The sequence below is a fragment of the Hyperolius riggenbachi genome, chromosome 7 (assembly GCF_040937935.1).
Source record: "Hyperolius riggenbachi isolate aHypRig1 chromosome 7, aHypRig1.pri, whole genome shotgun sequence".
NCBI lineage: Eukaryota > Metazoa > Chordata > Amphibia > Anura > Hyperoliidae > Hyperolius > Hyperolius riggenbachi.
The window spans coordinates 235,387,361-235,413,484 of NC_090652.1; the positions used below are offsets into that span (position 1 = coordinate 235,387,361).

Consider the following 26,124-nt stretch of genomic DNA (forward strand, 5'->3'; position numbering starts at 1 on the left):
CCTGCCTGTGTACTGATGGGGAATTTAACTTCAGGAATCAAATCTCTGCTGCTGTGAAATATTCCTCTTCCCCCTAAGGAACATTGCAAGGATTAAGCGGATCTTACAACCCTAGTTTATGCCTCCATCACATCAAGGCAGGACTACTGCAGTGCTCTCTGTATAGGCCTTCCAAACAGACCTGCAACTAGTGCGGAATGCTACCGCAAGGCCATTAACTAGCCGATGCCGCCTTTTGTCAGTAGCTCTAAGGTGTTTTATTTTATTTTTATTTATTTTTTTATGTGGATCAGAACAATCCTTTTATTACTGGATATCTGGGCACTCCTGTCTTAACTACACTACACTAATGGTGTGAGTTGGGTGAGGGTTAACCTGGGCCTCTGCCACAGAGTTCATATTTACTTTTCCTACTATTCCATTGTAAAACATAAGAAAAGTGGGGAAAAATAAGAACTTAAGAGCAGGCAATCCTCTACTAAGGGATGGTCAGGGGGATGCAAATCTTGAGTTGATGCAGTATTATGCAAATTTCTATGCAAATATACACAGCTTGAAAATGGACCAAATGGATCCCATCAATGTGGAATTCGGTTGGTTCATTTTCAAGCTGCATACATTTACGTAGTGCTGCTTTAAAGGGACCCTGAGCTGTGGAATTAAAAAAAAAAAAAAAAAAAAACCTGGGGCTTCCTCCAGCCCTTTGTCGCCTGTGAGTTTCCCAGCATCCTCCTGACCCCCTCTGCTGTCCCACTGGCTGCTCCAGTAACGCGCCCACTCTGGGTGAAGTTGCGCATACTCTCCCCGGCGCATAGCCATTGTGTCGTCACAACGGCCGCTGTAAGAGTCCTGCTCATGTGCGGCTCTGTCTTTAGAGAACAGCACGTTACTGGTGCCTCTATCGGAGAGGGCCAGGAGGATGCTGGGAAGACCCAGATAAGTCTGAGTTAAAGGGACCCCGAGCTGTGTCTTATAACAGTTATTTGCATCTCATTGACAATCCCTACCACGTTGGTGTTTATCTGCCAAAACCACTAAATGCAATCTATAGTCATTGTGGATTATATGTGATTTATTTAGGTGGTGTAACCCTGTTGCGGGCAGCTGCAAAGAATCACGCCCGTGTTACTGTTCTCTGTGACCCCAGTGATTACACCAATATTGCAGAGGAGATGGAAAAATCTGACCAGAAGGACACAACATTAGACAGGCGCTGCCAGCTGGCCTTGAAGGTGAGCTGAACATGGGAGTGATTATTTTGGTAAAGGATTCGCACGTTAATCTCTTTTGCAACAAGTCAGGAATTTGGCAGTTTGATCCAGTGATATAAACACTGAAGCCAGTTTAAAAATGGCTTTTTCCCTTTTATCTGTGAGGCATGTTTGCCGCTGTTAAACCGTCGCTATCCTGCGGCAGAACGAGAGGTCTTTAACCCCCCTCTCCAATCCCCTGCAAAATCCACTACTTTCTTGGTCGAGGATTTTGCTGCTCATGGAGGCAGAGCAAGAAGCAACAGGTTTTGGACTAGTCCATCTCTTAATAGGGGATTCTCAGCAAGGGTTTTATTTATAAAGATATTCCCTAAAAAGGATTTAACTACTTCAAGACCGCCTCACGCCAATAGGCGTGACCGCGGTGTCAAGTCCTGGAGCTGCAGTTTGGCAGGGTACTGCCACGCACATGCGCGATCGTTCCCTGCCAGTGCATGGAGCGGATCTCCATGATTAGCCTACTAGCTGCTGATCGTGGCTAGCAGGCTGTTTGTAAACGAAAGGGGAAAGAAATACCCTTTGTTTACAACTGTACATCGCTGCGCTCTCAAGGATCTCTGGCCTCTGGCTGGGTATCGCCGTCCTCTCATAGGCTGATGCCTAAGAGGCAGAACAGGACAGATCGCAGTCCTGTTCCAAGTCAGGGGAGGAGGGAGGGATAAGCGGCCTATACAGGCTGAGGGGGAAAAAACTGCCACAGCGATCAGATCCCTCCATCGGCATGTCCCCTTAGGGACAAAAAGGCGAGTCCGATTGCTGGGCTCCATAGCTGGGCTGTGCAGGAGGCTGAAGAAGCTGCGCTGCCCAGCTGAGCTAAACAGGCTGGTCGTTAGGGAGGGGGGGGGGTGTTAACACTGGTCATCAAGTGGTTAAACAATGCTGGCCAGCTTCCCTGCTCGCTACAGTTTTTGTCTTTTTTTTTTTTTTTTTTTTTTGGGCAGTTGGACAGAGCAACTGCCATTCACTAGGGCCCAGTGCACACCGCGCGGATTTGGATGCGATCCGCCAGCCACATCCGCCTGTAAATCCGCTTTTCTAATGTATTTCAATGGGCTGGTGCACACCAGTGCTGGTCGGTTTTAGCTGAAACGCATATTCCCGGACTACAGCATTTTTTGGATTTCGGAGGCGTTTCTGCCTCCAATGTTAAGTATAGGAAAAACGCCAGATCAGAGCGGTTTTCCAGGCGTTTTTGTTACAGTAGCTTTACTGTAACAATATCTGTAATCTGCTACACAAAACCGCAAAACTCTTCATAAGAAAAATGCTTCAAAAACCGCTAGCGTTTTACAAATCTGCTAGCGGTTTTTGCCATAGTGCCTCTTTAAAGAGGAGCTGTTAGGTATAAGGTCTCAGAGAAAATAAACCCATATATCAGTAGCTAAAGATTGGCTGTACTTACATTACATATGCATTTCACTGTCCACGTTTGTACTTCACAGAATTTTTATATAGAATATGCGGAGATTGATGCTCCTGACAGCTCATGGCAGGTTCCATGTTTTTCTGTCTTCTATGAAGCCAATTGTGTCGTCATGTCCTGCCTGCTTCCTGATCACAGAAAAGCTCGTACTGAATAACAGTGTGCAGTGAATATTAATGAGCCATGTGGCTAGGAACAATAGCTGACTCCTGCAGTGTACTCTGCCCGGAGATTTATCAGTGCTACGCGCTGGACTGATTACAAGCTGCTGTAACGTCTAATTAGCAGCCGAGGGGAGGGCCCCAGAATGCTTTGCAGTATAGTATGCGGCTTGCGTCCTGCTTGGGTCTAACAGCTTTGCTGATAAGCACACATCAAAGGTAAGATTTTTATCTTCACTAATGCCTTTTTGGCTTCCTTCTAAACTGTTTAACACAGGAGAATAGAGGTTTAAATTAGCTTCTGCAGCCTGACGGTTACTCTTTGGGCAACAGAATGATTGGTGTACTGTATGTACACCATCAAATTTTGATTGGCTAATTTAACCACCTCCATGTAATGTGTACCTACCTACACCATTCAGTCATAGTATTCATAATCTGTTGGCCCTTGTACTACATGGAAATGGTAAAATTTACCAATGAAAATTACTGTTTTTCAGACCATAAGATGCACTTTTTCTCCCCCAAAAGTGTGTGGAGGGGGGGGGGGGAGTCGGGGTGTCTTATGGTCAAAAGGTTCTGTCCCAGTGGTGTCTTTCTTTTGTCCTCCGGTGCCTCTTCTGTCCCCAATGACAACCCCACCCACCCCGTGCCTCTTTTGTCCCCTGTGTCTTCAGTGACTGGCCCCCCTAGTAGGTAACCTACTTACCAAGGCAGCCGTTTTGAGTCCCGCCATGAGCTATGCTGGGATTTCTTCCTCATGCCCTATAGCTCCAGCTTACCGGGTCCTTGTTTAAGACTGAGTGGCCAATCCGGCGGGGGCGCTGCAGGGGAACTGTCCAATCGGCATTACCTGCTGTTGTCACTAGACCTGACAGTCCCACTGGTGGGACCAGAGCTCCATCACTGACCAGTCACTGCTGGAGTTCCATACTTGGCCAGTGACTGAGCTCTGTGTCCAGTTAGAACAGGGGTGCTGATTGGACGGTTCCCCTGCCGGATTGGCCACTCAGTCTTACACAAGGACCCGATAAGCTGAAGCAGCGCTGACACAAGGAAGGAACCCCTGCATCGGCTCATCGCGGGGCTGCCTTGGTAAGTATGTCACTTACTAGGTGCCAGTCATGGAAGACACAGGAGAACAAGAGTGACAGATGACACAGGAGGTACGGGGGGGGGGGGAGATTGAGGGGAAAAGATTCACAAGATGCCCCTGCACCACACAGAGGCACCAGGTTTATTTATTTTCACCCTGTTTTTGTCCTCAACTTAGGTGCGTCTTATGGTCCAGAAAATATGGTAGATGTTTGTGTGCACTCTTTCCTTTGTGCGGTACCTTATTAAAAGTTCTACTAATTTGTGGCATGTAGTGTAACATGTTGTTGTTCCTGCAGGCATTCACTCACACTGCACAGTACGATGATGCCATCTCAGATTATTTCCGCAAGCAGTATAGTAGAGGTGTGTCCCAGCTTCCGCTCCGCTATGGAATTAATCCTCACCAGGTGCCTGCTCAGCTCTTCACTCGCGGAGCCCAGCTGCCTCTCACTGGTAAGTGGAACTAGCTGTCTTGTACCTGCAGAGCAGTGTTTCCAGGTACTGCTATGGACATGACCTGATGGCATTTCATAACTTCAAGAGCATATACACACTTCCCTGTAGTATGAGGGCTAACCTACACAATCTGCTCATAGTAGTCAATATCTGACACTCTTACTACAATAAATTTGAAAGACGCGCTCAAACTTGGGTTACTTTCCTGACAGTTGTCTGTCAGGAAAGTATTTTATGGCTGCAATTCCTGGCCAGTGAAGTAGACTATAGTCTGACTGGGTCCCCACTGAAGCATAGCTAAATATGATTTTTCATGCAGAGGGAATAGAGCAACACAGCATATTTTTGCACTTGGCACTGTATATACACACCTATCTTGTGTCGCTTCCCTTTAAAGCAGACCTGAACTCAGAACTTCCTCTCTGCTCTAAAGATGCACAACAGCATAATAACCTTTAAAGGAAGGATCAAGGAAAATTATAAACTATTTACTCTACCTAGGGCTTCCTCCAGCCCCTGGCAGCTTGCGTCCCTCACCACAGCTTTGCTCTCAGCGGGTCATCCAGGCTCCCTTCCATAACATCTGCCGACCCGTTGAGGTCTGTGGCTTCTGTGCCAGTGCACAGCCACATCGCTCACGCTCCTGTCACCAGGAGAGTTTTACACAGGTGCAGTACTTCTGTGCCTGCACAGAACACTTCTGGAGACTAGTGTGAGCACAGTAGCCACTGACCTCGCAGGGTCAGCAGCTGCTACAGAGGGGACCCCAGGGGGCCTGCTTAGTGGAGTTGCAGCAAGGGACACAAGTTTCCAGGGGCTGGAGGTAAATGCATTCCCCCCACCCCTGTTTTTCCTGATATTTCTTTAAAGCAGAGTCTGTAAATCTGCAGTGTCTACTTCCTGCTTCCATAGAAGCAGACATGTTAACATCCTGTGTTTACAAATTAGCTGCTTTACTGTGACAAAGGAGATTCCTGAGCTGACAAAGCTAAGATCAAATTACAGTGGTGATTAAGTCACAGATGAGGGGGGATTAGAAACTTTAAACTATATACAGATAGGGGGCATCTCTCGGGCCTATTTAAATAAAAAAAAGTGAAAGGCACAACTTGCTGTGTAAGGAGTAGTATAGTTGCTCATCAAAATTCCTAAATCCTGGTTAGGCCATCCTATAGTCATATGATCTTTTGGTCTTTCCTGTTGTCAAGAAGACCATTTTAACCAACTTTAATAGTTGGATTCACAAAATTTTAAAGTGCACCTGATGGGGAAAATTCCCCAAATGTGTACTTGTGTAGAAGGAAACTCTTTGCTCCTCTAAGGCTTGTTGATGGAGCTTTGCTGCACTGTGCAGACTGCTCATGTCTGCACAGCAGCACAGAGCCAAACGGGCTTACATTTTTTTTTTTTTTTTTTTTTTGTTTTCTGCCAAGTTCAAGCAGTGGCTCTGTGCTGCTGAATAGATGCAGGATGTCCTGTGGCTGCGCTCTTTTGCTTGCAGGAGTGTGACCAGCACTGGATTGGTGGTTGGGAGGAGGATGTTGGAAGCCTTTGTGGAGCCAGAAGCTTCCCTCTACTGAGGTAAGTATCTACATTTTAAAACCGTGGATCTCACAGGTTTGCTTCAAAATATTTAGTTGCATGTCTGAACATATAATGGTTCATGTATGTAGATTCCAGCTTTTCCCTATCAGATTCCGAGAGGAGTTAAGCTGGCCATACACTGGCCCGATTTGCCGCCGTTTCGACAGCAGATTCGATCACTGGGATCGAATCTGCTGCCAGTCGTTCGCGCTACACGCCAAATTTCGATCCATTTCGTCCGATCGCTCCGTGCGGAAAATTACCGTCGATCGCCCGCAAGTAGGGAGAACGTCGCGAGCGGCGTTCGATTGCCCGACGCAATAGAGCGGCAATACATTACCTGCTCCGCCGGCGCGACTACCCCGGTCACCGCTGCTCCGTGTCCGTTCTGGTCTCTCATGATTCAGTTCCTCCTGCCCGGCAGGAAGTTTAAACAGTAGAGGGCGCTCTGCTCTTTAAACTTTCTGCCGGGCAGGAAGAAGCAAAGCATGCCGGACCTGGAGACCAGAGCGCAGACAGCGCAGTGGTGACCGGGAGGACTCGTGCCAGCGGAGCAGGTAATGTATGCGGGGGGGGGGGGGGTGGCAGCACCACCACCCCCACAGATTGTGAACAGTTTCAGGCTGAAATCGGTTCACAATCTGTTTGCAGTAAAGGTAGCCATACGATGCCTCTCTGATCAGATTCGATCAGAGAGGGATCTATCTGTTGGTCGAATCTGATGGCAAATCGAACAGTGTATGGCTACCTTTAGGCTACATACACACTTGAGATAAAAGTCTTTGGAAAAGGCAAGATCAGACCAATTTTACCATTCCTTGTAGTATGAGAGCATACACTACAGTCTATTCTATTGAGCTGAACTCCCAATCAAATAAAAATCTTTGCAAGATGCTGCACACAAAGATGCTGTACACATTCAAAAGATTAGTATCTGCAAAAGATCTGTTCCTGCAAAATGCATTCATAGTCTGAGATCTGCAGATCCTCATACACACCTTGTTTAACAGACATCCATCTGCATATCTGACAATCCTCTGCAGATCTGAAAATCCATCCTGGTGGATCTGATTGTCAAACAAGGTGTGTGTATAAGGATCTGCAGATCTCAGACTATGCATGCCTTTTGCAGGAACAGATCTTTTGCAGATACTGATCTGTTGAATGTGTACAGCTTCGTGCAAAGATTTTTATCTGATGGAGTTCGGCTCCATAGAATAGACTGTGTAGGTATGGCTCTCATACTACATGGAAAGTGGGTAAAATTGGTCTGTGATCTTGCCTTTTCCAAAGACTTTTTTTTTTTTTTTTTTTTTTTTTTTTTAAATCTCGTATGTAGCCTATGGCTCTGTTCACATCAGGCTGTTTTCAGCCTACGTTCCGCTCCAATGAGCAGAACGCAGCAGCCGCAGCAATGCTTTCCCGATAGGAAAGTTCACATTGGTATGTTCTGTTCTGCTCATCGGAGCAAACGTTCCTAAATTGCGTTTCCGCTCACGGAGTGGAACGCAAGTGTATGGCCGGATGCGTCTTAATGTGAACCCGGCCTAAATCCATGCCACAGAGCATGATGTAACCTTTCACTTCTGAGGGTTTGTGTAATAAAAGCCTTGTAATACCTGGAATTAAATTTGATATCTTTTTGAAGCAGCATTTTATTTTTGAACTGTTGTGTTGCCCAAGTTAAAATCATGCAGGCCTTTCTAATAAACTGCACAGCAAGCCTTTGCTGATCAGAACAGGGAGTGCCTAGGTGATTAAAACTTTACAGTGGTACATGCAGCGTTCCAAAGGTCCCTTCAGCAAATATTTGATGTACAAATTGATCCCGTGATGTATCTAACTACTTGTCGTCTGGCTGACCCGCAAGCTTGGAAAGATTATAGCTATGCCATAGAGGTGGGCATTGTCTTTGGATCAGTCTGAAAATTTTAACTGGGTATAACTGGTATGTATGCTTTAAACCTGATGCATAACTCCACGTTACTTTTTTTTTTCTCTTTTTTCTTCTCCCAGATCCAGTCATATGGGTCTCTAGACAATGGTTAGCCACAATATGTAATCAAGAATTGTATACTTACAATAACTGTAATTTTCCTTTCCCAATGCGTCCATAGCGGCAAAGTATTAGGGGTGGGGCCAATACCCATTGTGCTACCATGGAAGCATAAGGAAAGTTTTGTAAGTTGCTTTTAGAAGTGTAGTGACGCAACTACACATCAGGCTTTATTGTTAGAGCAGAGTTGTAATGTATTATAAAAGATTCCGGAGTACACATCAGATAGTCACAACCAGGTAGAGCTGATTTTATAAATATGACTGCTTTATTGCAGCAGCACTAGTACCAGTAGTTTTTTTTTCCTTTAATTTTTGTGGACTAAGCAGGGCTGTTACTGTATTTACAAGTTTGTTTATGGTGTCTTATTAGCTGAACTAGCACATTTTATCATATTTCCACTTTTACTTTATACTTAGTAGGAGTTAGAGGGGTGTGTGTAGCCTTTCACAGCCCTGATTTTTACAGTGGTAGTATAATCTAAGGACTTGTTCTGGTTTTGTTTTCCCAGTTGTGAATGGATCCCCTGGCTTCATTAACCTGTGTGATGCTTTGAATGCCTGGCAGCTGGTGAGGGAGCTGAAGAAAGCTCTGAATCTGCCTGCAGCCACCTCCTTCAAGCATGTGAGCCCAGCAGGTAACAAGCCTTCAAGAATCTGTATCCTCACTTAAAGTACTGAGTGAAAAATGTAAAAACTAATGTAATGCTCTGTTCATGCTGCCAGGATAGGCAGAACTGCTTTGATGTCGTTTCACCTCCCATTGGCCATTCACATGCATTGCTGTGCCCCACACCTAGCTTGGCAGACAAATTCATATGAGGATACTGAGGGAATCACAGCAGTGGAAACTAGTCTTGGAGATCAATTGTGGAATGGAAATCTGGAAAATGTTAGGGTATTGTAATTTTGTCTCACTAGGTGCTGCTGTGGGTGTTCCACTAACAGAAGAAGAAGCCCAAGTGTGCATGGTTCAGGATCTGTATTCATCACTAACACCATTAGCAACCGCATATGCCAGAGCGAGAGGTAACGTCAACATTCCTTTTAAAGCTATCAAAATCAAATTGGTCAAATCTCTGGACTATTTTAAGGCTTGTGATGTTTGTAGGTGCTGACAGGATGTCCTCCTTTGGAGACTTCATTGCCATATCAGATGTTTGTGATGTTCCAACTGCAAAGATAATCTCTCGTGAGGTAAGAGGATAGTTGTGGTTTACCTGATTTGTGCTGTTGAAGGTGTGATCAAGAGCTTGGCCTGCAGTTCAGGTTTTCGTTAAAGTGGACCCCAGGAGGTCCGAATAAAGCTTTATATACTTGCCTAGGTAGAAGGAATTCCTGTCATCCTCAATCGGAACATTTTGAACATGTCCAAGTGCTCATGTTCTCGTGGCTGCACTTCCTGCCCCATGAGGCCGGCCTGCACGAGTTCTTGCAGTGCGACCGTGCTTGTGCGCATCCACAAACAGATGGATCGGGGGTGGTCTTGGAGGACACTGGTGACCTGAGCATCCAAAGGCTTCCTTAGGTCTTAACTTTTTTTTTTTTTTTTTTTTCTAAACTGCATTGGGTTTGCTTCTATTTACAGGGGAAAAGTGAGAAGCTGCCAACTTTATTGAAGTGGGTGGCTTAACTTGCCTGCTATGTTGATCTCCCCACTCTAGGATCACTTTTAGGCCCCATTCACATTTAAAAACACATTGTGAGGGTTTTTTTTTCTGCAATTTAACACAGAAAAATCACTGGACATGCAGCGATTTTCCCGTAATTGCATTTAGCACTTCTTCTATAGCACTGAAACGCGATCGCCGGGAAATCGCCTGAAAATGGTGCAGGCTACACTTTTGCATTTGGCGATTTGCATTAATCAGCGATTAACGCAAATTGCCCAAGTAAGAACGGGCCCATAGGGTATTATAGCACTAGCGCTTTAAAAAGCGCTTGAGCATTTTGCCACAACGCTCTAGTGTGAATGGGCCCTTAAGCCTATGCCCACGTGTCAATTGTGCACATTTTTGCATCAGGTTTGTGTGAATTTAGATGTCCATGGATGCATAAAATGTAATATGCATAAGACCTCAGATAAAGCAACACATGAGCCTCTAGTGTACATGGGCTGTCAAGCAGGAAAGTGATGTGATTGAGGCCACACTACTGTGCAGAAATTTATTTTTACTGTGGTCCCGCTTCATGTTGGAGAGATTTTGTCATGCTCTGAATTCTGTTCAGGTTCCCAGTCTAAGGCCCCATACACACATCAGACCATAGTCTTTTGAAAATGAAAGATCACAGACCAATCTTACCACCCTTCATGTAGTATGAGGGCCATACCTTCACAGTCTTTTCTATGGAGCTGAACTCCACATCAGACAGAAATCTTTGCAAGATGCTTCACACACAGATGCTGTACAGACACAAAAGATCAGTATCTGCAAAAGATCTGTTCCTGCCAAAAATCCATTCCTGCAAATTGCAATGATAGTCTATGAGATCTGCAGATCATCATACACACATGATTTAACTGACATTCATCTGCAGATCAGATCCACCAGGATGGATTTTCAGATCTGCAGATGATTGCTTGATCTGCAGATGAATGTCCGTTGAATCATGTGTATGATGATCTGGAACAGATCTTTTGCAGATACTGATCTTTTGTGTCTGTATAGCCTCTGTGTGTGCAGCCTCTTGCAAAGATTTTTTTCTGATGTGGAGTTCAGCTCCATAGAAAAGACTGAAGGTATGGCTCTCATACTACATGAAGGGTGGTAAGATTGGTCTGTGATCTTTCATTTTCCAAAGACTATAGTCTGATGTGTGTATGAGCCTTTAGAACATCACAGGTAAATTTCTAGTGGGGAAACTAAACTTATTCACTCTGATCACACCACATCTCAAGCACTGCAGCGTTGAACAGAGAAGATGTGTAGAATGATGTGCTGATGAATGTTTCTGCTGTGCCTAGGTGTCTGATGGCATTGTGGCCCCAGGTTATGAGGAGGAAGCTCTGAAAATTCTGTCCAAAAAGAAGAATGGAAGTTACTGTGTGTTGCAGGTAATCGTTATCTAGTAGTCTGAAGCATGATTCTTTGCTCCCATTTTTACAGAAAACACAAGATCACTTTTTTTTTTCTTATACTTCGGCGTAGGACCTCAGTCTCAAACTCTTACATTACCAAGGTGGTTCAATATGGACTTAATGAAGTCCTGCAAAGAAGTCTGGCATGGGTTGTTAGATGCTAATTCTAACAGTTAAATTCAAAGCAGTTGAAATGGGAGCGAGACATGTGTTAAAAAGGACACCTGGTATATGAACCACAGCTACAAATGGTAGTGGCCGCAAACCTGGTTGCCATGGAATGACTGTATACCGCGGTTTGTTTGTGCATGGTAATCATACCATTCCTCAGCAGTCACACGGGGACTTTTCTCCACTTTGCGCTTCAGGTAGTGCACAGCAGTTGAAGTCAGCATCTTTCTGCCACGACCAGGTAGCGTTTCAACAGTGCCCTTTGCCTTGAATTTGCGAATGCTTCCTATGGTGTCTCTTGGTATGTTTAACATCTTTGCATGTTTAACATCTTTGCAATCTTCTTATAGCCATTGCCCTTCCTGTGAAGAGAAATCTCCTCTTCTCTTGTCTTCCTGGACCATTGTCTTGACTTCACAATGTTTGTAAACACACCAGTAAATGTCTAGAAGGCGCTGAGTATCATTTTAAATCTGCCTAATTGGTGCTTATTATGCTCGATTGCTGCTCGTTAACATCCACAGGTGTTTTCAATACCTTATCAAACACTTAAATTAACCTCTGTTCTGAGTGGTAGTCTTTAAAGGGTTAAATAATTGTCAATGAAGAAATTACAAAAACATGTAATACTGTATTACAAAAACAATTTGTCATTTTAGTTGCATTTGGTTCTTTAACAAGTCCTTGTAAGATTTCATTCTGAACACAATTACAAATGTACACTAATTTTGAACACCACTGTATACCTTGCTACCATACAGGGGGGTGTGGGAGTAGAGCTTTGTTTAAAAAAAGATTTGGGGGCAGCCGGTGCTGCCATTGGCCGTAATAGGAATTGGCTATAGCGGCGCTCAGTGAGTAATTTGGGTGCCATCAAGACAGCACAAATTACTATAAACACTGTAATTTGGCTGCCAGCAATAGCTGGGAGCCAAATTGCATCTTTTACCACTATCCATGGTGACCTGGAGGGGAAATGGTATTTTCTGTCGCCAGGAGGAGCAGGGTAAGCAGTTTTACAGCTTTACCCTGTGCCCAAATCTCACAGCGGCTTTAACATGTGTATGCCAAGGGAGTGGGGCACATCTGGCTACCATACTAATGTGTTTTCATTATTTAATGTAAGGGGAGGCCGTATTCAGGTTAGTTGCTCATGGGTGGAATTTTTTTACTATCTGCTTCTGTCTACCTGTAGTGGATGGTACATTCCAGTGCGTAGCTAATCCACCATTACCTCTGCCACAAACACATGAAGTTATCTGCTTGAGAGCCTCACATAGAGGATCCATGAGATAGTTACAGGCAGATACTGGGCAGCCACACTGTCAGGAGAGCCCAGTGTGCATGTGCCAGGATTGCTCTGGCAACAACTCCAGCATCTGTACTCTGCGAGTCTCTGGCACTCTTCAGTGGGGCTGCCTGTAACCATCTGTGGGGTCCTCTGTGAGACTCTTGCGCAGATTACTTCATGTTCTTGCGGCAGTTTTAGAACCGCAGTAACTGCTTACCTGTAGCAGATTGTACATTCCTGTACGCAGCTAGTTTCATCACAACGCTTCTGTGGGAACACTGATAGGGTTACATTAGCCAAGCTCTATTGGAAATAGTGCTTAACAAAAATGCTCAAAAGCAAAGCATTGTTGGTGTGAAACGGCCCTGTGGTGTCATGCAGCTTTTTCTCTGTAGCATTCTTCTAGAACTGACCCTACTCCTGGCAGAGTTATTTTGCCTTTAACGTGAGCAAAGATGCCGGTATCTTTGTAAGAATGTGTTTTTTTTTTTTGTTTGTTTGTTTTACAATGAACTTTTTTATTTTTATTTGTTGTATAAATTTTTATATTCATTCTTCTATACAGGAAAGTTACTTTAAAGAGAACCCGAGGTGTGTTTAAAGAATGTTATCTGCATACAGAGGCTGGATCTGCCTATACAGCCCAGCCTCTGTTGCTATCCCAAACCCCACTAAGGTCCCCCTGCACTCTGCAATCCCTCATAAATCACAGCCGTGCTGTGAGGCTGTGTTTACATCTGTAGTGTCAGTCTCAGCTGCTCCCCCGCCTCCTGCATAGCTCCGGTCCCTGCCCCCGTCCCTTCCCTCCAATCAGCAGGGAGGGAAGGGATGCAGGCGGGGACTGGAGTTCTGCAGGAGGCGGGGAGAGCAGCAGACTGACACTATAGAGATAAACACAGCCAGCTCTGACAAGCTGTCTGTCAGCAGCGTGGCTGTGATTTATGAGGGATTGTTGAGTGCAGGGGGACCTTAGGGGGGTTTGGGATAGCAACAGAGGCTGGGCTGTATAGGCAGATCCAGCCTCTGTATGCAGATAATATTCTTCAAACCCACCTCGGGTTCTCTTTAAGACCTTGCTTGCCTCATAAAAACCTGTTTGGCCACAAGAAGTTAAAACTACTTCACAGCTGCTTCCTGTGACTAAAAGTTCCAACCCATGTAGATAAATGGGGGCAGATTTATCAATGGTGTCTGAGACGGATCTGCATGATTTCTAGAAACTTATATATTCTGACTTTTTTAACCACTTTACCACCAAAGGTGCGTATATCTACGCTCCTTTTAACACTCTTCGCCCACCAGTAGCTTAGATATACGCTGTCCACGCTCCCGCTGGCCACTTGCCCGGAGATCCATGAACGGGAAAAACAGTTCCCATTCTCAGCCCCGAGCAATGATCGCCTGCTTCTATAAGCAGCGCGATCATTGTGAAAAAAAGTTTCCCAGCCTCATTTAACTTCCTGTAAGCGTACTTCCTACGCTTACAGGACGCATTTACAAAAAATTACTGTGGCCAAATAGTAAAACTACATACAAAACATTTTTTCAAATACATAATTTTACACTAAATTAACTTATTACCTCCCACACTCCCCAATTTTTTTGAAAAAAAATTACAATAAAAGTTACCTTAGGGACTGAACTCTTTAAATATTTGTCAAGAGGGTACAACACTGTTTATAAACTATGGGCTTGTAACTGGGGATGGACGCTAAACTGAAAAAAATGCACCTTTATTTCCAAATAAAATATTGGCGCCAAACATTGTGATAGGGACATAATTTAAACAGTGTAATAACCGGGACAAATGGGCAAATTTCATGGATTTTAATTACAGTAGCATGCATTATTTAAAAACTATAATGGCCATTTAAAAACTCTAATTTTCCCATTAAAACACATTTAGAATAAAATAATTCTTGGCATACTGTCCCACCTAAAAGCCTAATTGGTAGCAAAAAACAAGATCTAGTTAATTTCATTGTAATAAGTTATAGCCGAATGGAAGGAGTGCTGAAAGGTGAAAATTGCTCTGGTGCTCAAGGGGTAAAACCGCTCAGTGAAGTGGTTAAGATGCATTTTTCTTTTTCAGGAATAGGTGGGTAGGGTTGTCAGAATTGGTGCAGTCTGAATTCCTTTGCATGATAAACTGTGGCAGCTTTAAAAGAAATAAAGGAATTTGTTAACACCCCCGCAGTCCTTGCAATTGTGGGGAGGCAGGAGTGAAAGGGGCCCAATCTGGTTAGCTTGGTGGCTTACCTGGAAATGGTCCTCATCAGTTGGCCCCAGGAACAGCTGGAGATGGAGCAGTGTGTGTCAGTTAGGAGAGGGCAGCACTGTATGGCGAGGCTATTAGTAGGGATGCCTTGAACTCTCTTCTGCCATCTCCTGGAGGAATATCTCATCACACTAGTGCCCATTCAGCACTGCATTTCAAGCATTCCCATTAGAAATGTACTGAAGCATTTTATTCTAGAAAGCAAGCCATTATAACCCTTGTTTCTATGGCGGGGTTACTGTATAAGTAACCTTATACTGTACTAATTCCCTGCATGTGTTTGGGTGTTATAGGATACAGTGTATTTGCCCATTGCATAAATGGGAACATTTTCGACAAAAAGGCAAGTGTCCTTGCATTTACACAATCTTCTTCCCTATGGAAAACTGACTGCAATGGGTACAGGACCTTACTGTGACTTTTATTTGCTTAATTTACTTAACTGTGTAAAGTTTCAGGATGGTTGAATTGGGATCAAACTTTTTTTCAAAATTGTGGTTTTTGTTTTTCCATTTTCTACTTTTTAGTATGTTTTTCTGTTTAAGTTCTAATGACAGTCTTCCCTCAGATGGACTCTACCTATGAACCTGAAGGCAATGAAATCCGAACTCTGTTTGGCTTGCAGTTGGAGCAGAAAAGAAATGATGCCGTTATAGATGCCTCCTTATTCAGTAATGTAGTGACCACAAAGAAAGAGGTACAAGCAGCTAGAGGCTATCGTGAACTGTTCACCATGTCTGTTACTGTTATCCTACAATAACTATTGTCATTTATACTCCTAGCTTCCGGAGTCAGCAATCAGAGACTTGATAGTAGCCACAATTGCAGTGAAATACACCCAGTCTAACTCTGTGTGCTATGCCAAGGATGGTCAGGTAATTGTAGTTGAGTGGTAGCTGTAAACTGTTTCTTGTATTCTGTTTTTTGTTTTCTATAATATCCTAATCAGTAAGTAGATTTACCCTCCTAGAGTGTAATTTATAGGGATTATTGGCAGTTTTAAAGCGGTAATCCCTGAGACACACTCAGAAACTGCTGGGCGGGGCATATGCAGAGGGGATCAGGGTACAACTCATCCAAAGGATCCTGTCACCCACTACTTTTTTTTGGTCATCCTCTCTATGGTGTGAGCGCAGTATCACATGAATTCACCCCCCCCATTTCCGGTTCCTGGAATTCCTTGAAGTTTTATTACCAATTTATTACATACAACAATATATGGGCATGAGAAACTAATTTTACTTTGGAGACCAGGGGGCCCCATGCTAGCATTTTGCACAGGGGCCCTATAAAAGTGGACCTGGCCTCTTGCACAGTCCAGAAGGAAAGCATAGAGAAATGTACTCTATATGTATTTAGAGGTTTGTGCTTGGTCACAGATGAGGGGAAATTAGACAAGCTGAAGTAGAGCATGTTTTTACATTGTCCTACTACTAACCTATACTGGCAATAGGTTACCTCTACTTTGTACTTCACAATGGTGTTTGTGTTGCTCATTGGTTATAATCTGTCCTCTGCCAGGTGGTGGGTATGGGAGCTGGGCAGCAGTCCCGCATACACTGCACTAGGCTGGCTGGTGAGAAAGCTGACAACTGGTGGCTGAGGCACCACCCACGTGTCCTTGGCATGAAGTTTAAGGCTGGAGTAAAGAGAGCAGAAATGTCCAATGCCATTGATCAGTATGTGAGTGGTGTCTTAGAAAAGGTGAGTTGTATGTAGCTGTGGGTTGTTGGGGGTTTTTTTGTGATTTAGAAAAAAATTATTTCATACTGTAAATTTTAAATTTCAGGAGGAGCTTGACCAGTGGAAAGCTTCATTTGAGCAGCCCCCTGAACTGCTGAGCCCTGAAGAGAAGAGGCAGTGGATCTCCACCTTAACTGGTGTCTGCCTCAGCTCTGATGCCTTTTTCCCCTTCAGAGACAATGTGGAGAGAGCACGTAAGGTAAAAATTACAAAGGCTAGAGTGACAAGCAGACCAACCTAGCCAATGGTAGCCTAGACTATATGGTTGAAAGAGGTGCCCAGGTTGTAGATAAAAGCGTTTAAAAGCAGTTTAAAACTGGAAAAAGGTTTGAGGTTGCTTACCTCAATGACAAATCTTCGCATAAACAAAAGATTTTTATTGGTAGCACAGGTGGCGACGCGTTTCGCGGGTCTAAGCCCGCTTCCTCAGGCCTATAGCAGTGCCAAGCCAAATAGGATAGTGAGCTAAGGGAGCCTCGTTAGGTGTCTTCACACCCACTACCCACTATAATGGTAGCCTAGAGGCTGACAGAGGCTCATATCTGAAAAATGCTGCATAAGTCAGACAAGCAAGAAGTGCATTTTGAGATATATTTAGCCAATGCAAACAAGTTACTTGGACATGAAGTTTCTTTGTGAAGAACCTGCTGTTGGGCTTCGTACTTGTGTCTTGGAGAGTAACTGCATGTGCAGTCCCTCTGCCAATTTTTTTTTTTTTTTTTTTTTTTTTTTTTTTATGCACTAAAAGGGAACATGAAGATGTTTCACTTATCTGGGGCTTCTGCTAGCCCTCTGCAGCCACCCTGTGCCGGTCCTCAACGATCCTCCAGCTCCCTGCCGCAGCGCAATTTCAGTATGGCTAACTTGCAATTAGACTGCCACTACACCTGCATGTCCTCGTTCGTGCTCCTGGTGTCGGGGGCATCCTTCACAGGCACAGTATGAGAATGGCTACTGCGTCTGTGCAGAATACTCCTGGCAACAGAAGTGTGAACGAGGAAATGCACAGCTAGGGCCTCAAAGGCAGTGGATGGCAACTGGAGAAAGAAAAACTGCACTACAGTGGAAGATCATTGAGGACTGGCGTGGGTACAGGGGGGGGGGGGGGGGGGGGGGGGGTGCTAGAAGCTACAGGTAAGTGAATGAATGACAACCATCGTAGCATCAGGTTTTTCAGTCACTGCAGCAAAATTAATCCTGTTCTAGTATGGGAGAGTTCTTAAAGTTTGAGTCTGCATTTCTGCGCTTGGATTTGATCAGAATGGTCTAAGTACAGATAGATACTTATCCCATCATTCAGTACTGCCAGGGCGATTAAGCCATTCTGCAGCAGCAGGACAGTAACCTTAAAGAGAACCCGAGTTGGGGTTATATTATGCTAGTGGGGCACAGAGGCTGGTTGTGCACAGTAACACCAGCCTCTGTTGCCCCATGGTGTGCCTCAAAGACCCCCCCCCCCTCCCCGCACGCACCTCTATACCCCCGCAGTGCTGGCAACACGCAGCGTGTCGCCAGCACAATGTCTGTCTAAGCGCTGTCTGTCAGCTCTGCTCCCCCGCCTCCTCCGTATCGGCGCTACCCACCGAGTCACTTCCCTCAAATCAGCGGGAGGGAAGGGACACAGGCGGGTAGCGCCGATAAGGAGGCGGGGGAGCGGCGCTGACACAGCGCTTAGGTAAACATTGTCGCCAGCACTGTGGGGGTATAGCGGCGCGCAGGGGGGGGGTCTGAGGCACACCATGGGGCAACAGACTGGTGGTGTGCACAACCGGCCTCTGTTCCCCACTAGCGTAATAAAATCCCACCTCTGGTTCTCTTTAAAGCAGGAGGATCGGCCATACTATGCCAGGGGAAAATGTGGATAAATACTTGATCTACTTACATAATACACTTTGATTTCAGTGAATTTTACATAATTAAGAGAATTCTGTTCCTGGTGAGGGCCAAGTCTTTTTCCCACAGCTGAGGCTAAATACTGATGTAATTTCTTCCCTTAAAGAGAACCCGAGGTGGGTTTGAAGAATATTATCTGCATACAGAGGATGGATCTGCCTATACAGCCCAGCCTCTGTTGCTATCCCAAACCCCCCTAAGGTCCCCCTGCACTCTGTCAGCAGCATGGCTGTGATTTATGAGGGATTGCAAACAGCTTGTCAGAGCTGGCTGTGTTTATCTCTATAGTGTCAGCCTGCTGCTCTCCCCGCCTCCTGCAGAACTCCGGTCCCCGCCTGCATCCCTTCCCTCCCTGCTGATTGGCGGGAAGAGACGGGGGCAGGGACCGGAGCTATGCAGGAGGCGGGGAGCAGCTGAGACTGACACTACAGATGTAAACACAGCCTCACAGCACGGCTGTGATTTATGAGGGATTGCAGAGTGCAGGGGGACCTTAGTGGGGTTTGGGAAAGCAACAGAGGCTGGGCTGTAAAGGCAGATCCAGCCTCTGTATGCAGATAACATTCTTTAAACACACCTCGGGTTCTTTACTTTTTTTTTTTTTTTTTTTTTCTCATCGCTGAGTCACCACACTTGTAAACAAGTGAGCAGAGGATCAGTTTCAGATAAGCAGCTAGGCAGGGAAATAAAGGGAAGAGGAATTTATTCTAGATAAAAAGAACCCCCAGCATTCAACTGTTTGGCAATGGCACTTAAAGGGCCAGTGCTCCTAAGGTATATAACTCCACACCAGAACAGCAGAAAGTTTTGTTTTTTTTTTAAATCCTTTTTTTTCCTCAGGATTAGCATCTTTGGCTTTAATTCATCAAAGGGTGTTCGATAACAAAACCCAAGTCCTTAAAATACCGCATTCGGTATTTTACACTTCACTGTGCTAATTCATCAATATTTTCCCATGTGTGGTAGAGGTTCGTTAAGTTACCGAACTACTAGGCTTCAATTCATCAAAGGCTGTTCGATAACAGCAGAGTGGTGCAGAGCAGCTTGGAATGTCCATGTGTTACAAGCTGATAACAATAGAAGGCATCCAGACATCCCTTTAGATGTAAAGGTGTTATAGTTACTGTTATTTATACAGCCTCTGCTGCTCTGAATCTGTCGATCAGTCTTTCTTAACATTTTATTTATTTGCCACAACGTAGATGAACTTCCTGGAGACATTACAAATGCCATGCTTGGTGATTTCACCACCAGCATCTTTGCATTATCAAACAGGGCCTGAAAGGGTTACACCACCGAAGGGAATCTGGGGATATATTTTGACCCGTTCTCTCTGCTCACTGCTTGGGGGGTCTGAAAGCTTTGTGTGGAGAAGCCTGTGTGACCTATCAGCAGCACTTGCAGGAGAACAGGGGCTGTTTCTATTGGCTGCCTGCTCCTGCTAATCATGAAAACATTCACACAGAAGGCTTTCGAAGCCTGTAACGACAGGGGAGAGCTTGAGATAAACACCGAATGTGTTAGCGAATGTGGGAACCTTGATGAATTAACATTTGTTGAGCACATGTCGGTAATTTATCTCATTGCTGTGTCATTTCAGCTTCTCATTCGGTAACAGCTTTGATGAATTAACATTTTCTAAAGTGCTTCGTTAAGTCAGCTGTTTTCAGCATTACCGAATGCGGTAATGCTTGATGAATTGAAGCCTTTATCACTTGATACACTCAGACCAGTTGTCGAAATATGATTTTTTTAAAAAAAATTTTTTTTTTTTTTTTTTTTTTTTTTTTTTATGATCCTCACTTTAAACCTTCACCCAAAATTAAAAATGCTGTCTTGAACAAAATATCCTGGATGAGATGGTCTGCTGCTAACTGAGCTCTAATCTCATCTCAACATCATGAGCGGAGCAGTGCTTTTCAGCGCTGCTAGCTTTGGGCGCAGCCAGCGCCGCCATAGACTGTAATGGGAATCAGTCTATAGCAGCGCTCAGTGAGGAAGGTCGGCTCCGTCAGAAGACGGAGCCGAAGTTGTTTAAAAAAACACAATAATTCGGCCTCCAGCAATCGCTGGAAGCCGAATTATTTCATTCCCCCACTATCCATGTCGGCCTGGAGGGGGAATAGTAATTAAAACGCCCCGGACTTGTGCAGAAGCAGGACCAGCCATTTAACAGCTGGATCCTGCGCCCAAGTCTACCAGCGCCGTATTCAAATGTACGCCATCATGGGTGTCTGGGATTCCACATGGACACAGAAGCACCATACATGCGCTAGACTGTTCTTGGGCCAGGCAATGGTTGGGGCTGTCTCTGCCAAGAATGCGGCTTGTATAGATACTTTAGGACAGGGCTTCCCAACACTGTCCTTGAGTACCACCAACAGTGCGTCTTGCAGAAAACAACAACCGTTCTTAGGTGGGATAATTGGTGTCTCAGCAGAGCTGATTTACTTCATGGATTGCTACAAAACATGCACTGTTGGTGGTACTTGACAGTTGGGAAGCCCTGGTGTAGGATGCATTGCTGAGATCCAAGCACATTGCTCATCTCTACAGCTGTCTAACACCCCACACACACACCCCACACACACACCCCACACACACACCCCACACACACACCCCACACACACACCCCACACACACACCCCACACACACACCCCACACACACACCCCACACACACACCCCACACACACACCCCACACACACCCCACCCACACACACCCCACCCACACACACCCCACCCACACACCACACACACACACCCCACACACACACACCCCACACACACACACCCCACACACACACACCCCACACACACACACCATACACACACACACCACACACACACACACCACACACACACCACACACACCACACACACACCACACCCCACCCCACACACACACACACACACACCCCACACACACACACACACACACACACCCCACCCCACACACACACACACACCCCACCCCACACACACACACACACCCCACCCCACACACACACACACACCCCACCCCACACACACACACACCCCACCCCACCACACACACACACCCCACCCCACCACACACACACCCCACCCCACCACACACACCCCACCACACACACACACACACACCCCACCACACACACACACACACACCCCACCCCCACACACACACACACCCCACACACACACCCCCACACACACACCCCACCCCACACACCCCACACACCATTCATGTGACCTTAAATTAACCATCTGTACTTGGATTTCCTACATGTTCAAGTGTGCCTAAAGGTGGCCACACACCATACAATTTTAGAATTGCAACTTTATTTTTCTGACTGATTATAACATTTCAAAAATGACAAATGTACCACACGTCTGTTCAATTTTTCCCCAATTATGATAAAAATGATTGGAAACTGTCAAATATACACACCCTAGCAATTTTGTCAATCTAACACCATACAATGTTTAGAAAGCTTGAAGAAAAATATCTGGCATTCTGGATCGATAAAAATTGAAGAAAACAGGAAATCTGATCAGATTTTTTTCAGTCAAATCATTTTTTCCCGGATCGTCACTCGGACAGCACCCCTGGATGAGACTTGTCTCCCTCCCCACCGTGGACAGGAACTGCAAAAGAAGAATTTGCATAAGCGACAGGCAGCCTGCTATATAAGCTACTTACTTGCTGCTATACTTCAGTATAGTTTCCTGTCCCAGACGGAGCGGAGGGAGAGGTCTCCAGGGTGCCATCCGTGTCAGTCGGCAGGGGCAGCGTGTAGCAGGACTCCCATCAGAGCTGAGCAGTGATCAGTGGGGAGTCCTGCAGCGTATGGGAGGCTTCTCCAGTGAAGGCGGCTGTGTTATGCGCGCAGGCGCGCGCATGAAGAAGTTCACTTCCGGTTCACCCGGAAGTAGTCACGCGCTGGCGTCCCGCGTGATCTGAGGTCTGCAGAGCGGCAGGGGCCGCGGCGGTTAGAAGCGAATCAGCCGAACAGCTGATTCCAATTAAGATGCCTGACCAAGCGGCAGGGGCCGCGGCGGTGATATGCAGTCAGCCTGCAGGCTGATTCATCAAGGTATGTGAGGCTGATTAACATAAATTATGCAACAAGGGTAGCATTGATTGTCTTCAGCTGGGTCTGCTTATGTGTATTTAAGCTAGAGGTGAGTCCATGATTCAGATGTTGCTGGCAATCATGGAGGACGCTTCAGGTTCAGCTCCTTTGCAGTCTGTGAAGTCTGGCCAAGACCCCTCTCTGGCAAGTAGATGTGGTACCTGAAATACTCCTGCTTGTTTGATATATAATATAAAACCTCTAGTAATATTTGTTCCTTGTTTGTGTTTTTTTATAGCCTAAAAAACATGACAAGTCGGACAAATCTGATAAAAATGAAAAGTCTGAAAGGCCTGACAAGGCTGCTGCTCAAACCAGTCAGCATGGTTCAAACAGGTCTGAGAAGAAATGTGCAATATGTAACGGTCGTTTATCTTCATCTTCCAAAAAGCTGTGTCAGAACTGTACAGAAAAGGTGGTTAAAGATGAGTCACCCGTCATATTTAAAGATTTAATGGGCTGGATGAGGTCAGAAATGTCTACAGCAATAAAAGAGATTAAGGAATCTGCCATTGCTTCAAATCCTATAGTTCCTTCGGATGTCCCAGGAACTGGTGGAGATATGGACACAGTGCCTGTAGTTACTATTCCAGCATCTCCTGTATTGGATTTATCTCAGCCGGGGCCCTCCGGTTCTAAACGTAGAAGAGAAAGCGAGGTGGAGGATTCAGAATTATCTGAGGGAGAGATTTCTGAATTGGATCATCCATCAGATGGGGAAGTCTCTAATTCTGATAGATCGAAATTTGCTTTCTCTGCTGATTTAATGAAGGACTTATTAGGTGCTATGTATGATACAATGGGTATCAAGACAGAGAAAAAATCTTTGACGCCTTTGGATGAGATGTACAGAACTTTGGCGGAACCCCAGCCTCAGTTTATCCCAGTCCATTCCACCTTAAAGGGTATGATTAAGAAGGAATGGGATAACCCTGAGAAGCGGGCCTTCTGGCCTAGATCCTTATCCAATCGTTACCCTTTTTCTCCAGAGGATCAGGGGTTTTGGGGTCCTCCGCCTAGGTTGGACCCATCTTTTTCAAAGGTGTCAAAGAAGACGGACTTATTATTTGAGGATTTTGGAAGTCTGAAAGATCCAATCGACAAAAAGATGGACAACCTTCTGCGTAGAGCATGGGAATCCTCTTCCTTGACATTTAAGCCCGCTGTAGCTTCAACAGCAGTGAGTAGATCATTGAAGACATGGCTGTTAGAAATGCAGAATAAGATCGCTTCCGGTGTTCCCCGAGAAGAGATTCTTAACGATTTTCCTAAAGTTTTAAATGCCTCTAATTATATTATAGATGCTTCAGATGACACAGTAAAACTTACGGCCAGAACGACTGCCTTAGTTAACTCAGCCAGAAGAGGTATATGGGTTAAAACCTGGAATGGTGACAATTCCTCGAGATCAAAGCTGTGTGGTATTCCATGTGAGGGGGGGCTGCTTTTTGGATCAAAATTAGATGATACACTAGATAGAACATCAGATAGAAAGAAAAACTTTCCAGAAAAGAAAAGACCATTTCAGTATAAGCGGCCATTTCGTCCCCCCAACAGATCTGAGCAGGACTCCAAATCTTCCAAGGGTAAACGTTGGGCCCCGTATAGACCGCAGAAGTCAAAACCCAACTTTAATCCTGCCAAAAGACAGGATAAGCAATGACGCCAGGATCCCAGTGGGGGGGAGGGTTGCAAACTTTTTGGAAGTATGGCAGCCTCAGTTCACAAGTCAGTGGTTGCTAAAGATTATTTCAGAGGGGTACCAGATCGAGTTCAGTCATCCTCCTCCTCTAAGGTTTTGCATTACTCCACAACCCCAGGATCAAAGAAAGTGTCTGGCATTACAGAACGAGGTCCTGTCCCTACAGGAGAAGGGGGTAATAAGATATGTACCAAGCTGCCAGAGAGGAAAAGGGTTCTATTCTCATGTGTTTCTGGTGAAAAAGCCACAGGGAACTTACCGGTTTATCCTAAACCTAAAAAAGTTAAATCTAAATGTGAAATACAGAAAATTCAGGATGGACAATATAAAATCTGTGATTCATCTCTTGCAGAGAAACGATTTTCTTGCTTCCATAGATCTCAAGGACGCATACCTTCACCTGCCCATCCATCCATCATCTCAACAGTATCTAAGATTTGCAGTGCTCATGGAGGAAGAGAACTCAAGAACAATATCGCTGAGGAAAGCAATGGCAATACTCGGACTCCTAACAGCCTCATTTCCCGCAGTACAGTGGGGACAATTCCACGCAAGAGTACTAAGGTTGTGGATACTCAGATCATGGAACAGGAGCCTCACAGTGTTAGACAGGAGGATCTCTATTCCTCACAGCATAACAGTGTCTCTGTTGTGGTGGCAGGATCGGGTTCACTTTTTAACAGGTCGTTTGTGGAATTACCCGGAACAAAGGATAATCACAATGGATGCCAGTTTATGGGGATGGGGAGCACACCTGGATGCTCGTCCAGCCCAGGGACAGTGGTCTGTACAGATCAGCTCAAGGTCATCAAACAGCAGAGAACTGGAAGCAGTATGGATGGCACTATTACACTTCAAGGATCAAATCAGAGGATCGCATGTAACTATAAAGACCGACAACAGGGCAGTTGTGGCATTCTTAAACAGACAGGGAGGCACGAGAAGTCAGATATTATGGAAGCAGACATCAAAGATTATGTTTTGGTCAGAAAGCAATATCGAGTCTCTACAGGCACGTCACCTAAAGGGGACATCGAACCAGGTGGCGGATTATCTAAGCAGGGAGAGGCTGGACCAGAACGAGTGGTCACTCAACCAGAAGGTCTTTCAGATGATGATTTCACAGTGGGGATGTCCAGAACTGGATTTATTCGCCAGGAGAAAGAACTCAAAATGTCGGAAATTTTGTGCCCTATACCAGGAGGATTCACCTTGGGCGGTGGATGCGTTCACAATCAGTTGGGAGGGTATGATGTATGCTTTTCCTCCAATTCCATTACTTTCAAGAGTATTGAAGATCATTCAGGACAAGGCGAGACTCATATTAATTGCTCCAATGTGGCCCAAACGTCCATGGTTCACATTACTTCAGTCTCTAGCGATATCAGAACCAATAGTACTCCCACTGATACAGGACCTGTTGTCCCAGGGCCCAGTATTGCATCCAGATCTGAGTCTACTTCATCTATCAGCCTGGAACCTGAGTGGGAAATACTAAAGTCCAAGGGCTTCTCAGATGATCTGGCAGAAACATTACTCAATAGTAGGAAAATGGTAACTCGGGGAATCTACCAGAAGGCATGGAGAGTCTTTAAGGACTGGTGTGCAAACAGATCTTTTAACAATAGATCTCTTGGGTCAGTTTTGGAGTTTTTACAATGTGGCTATAAGAAGGGCCTCAGTGTTAGTACTCTGAAGGTTCAGGTATCAGCCCTGAGTGTGTTTCTGGAAAGAAAGTTAGCACAGGAAGATTATATAGTTCGTTTTTTTCAGGCACTGAGAAGACTAAAACCATCTATAC

At 45.2% G+C, this 26,124-nt stretch overlaps 2 protein-coding genes across 2 annotated transcripts in view; both read left to right on the forward strand.

Moving 5' to 3' along the window:
* The window catches only part of LOC137524900 (uncharacterized), a 366,090-nt gene that overhangs the window by 333,923 nt on the left and 6,043 nt on the right, over nucleotides 1-26,124 (forward strand). The window lies entirely within an intron of this gene.
* ATIC (5-aminoimidazole-4-carboxamide ribonucleotide formyltransferase/IMP cyclohydrolase) overlaps nucleotides 1-26,124 on the forward strand; it is a 52,415-nt gene that overhangs the window by 19,245 nt on the left and 7,046 nt on the right. The window contains exons 6-15 of the mRNA XM_068245400.1: nucleotides 1,081-1,232; nucleotides 4,250-4,406; nucleotides 8,561-8,686; nucleotides 8,970-9,077; nucleotides 9,160-9,245; nucleotides 11,014-11,103; nucleotides 15,436-15,564; nucleotides 15,650-15,742; nucleotides 16,389-16,571; nucleotides 16,657-16,809. Of these exons, the coding sequence (XP_068101501.1) occupies nucleotides 1,081-1,232; nucleotides 4,250-4,406; nucleotides 8,561-8,686; nucleotides 8,970-9,077; nucleotides 9,160-9,245; nucleotides 11,014-11,103; nucleotides 15,436-15,564; nucleotides 15,650-15,742; nucleotides 16,389-16,571; nucleotides 16,657-16,809 (1,277 nt within the window). The remainder of the gene's footprint in view (nucleotides 1-1,080; nucleotides 1,233-4,249; nucleotides 4,407-8,560; nucleotides 8,687-8,969; nucleotides 9,078-9,159; nucleotides 9,246-11,013; nucleotides 11,104-15,435; nucleotides 15,565-15,649; nucleotides 15,743-16,388; nucleotides 16,572-16,656; nucleotides 16,810-26,124) is intronic.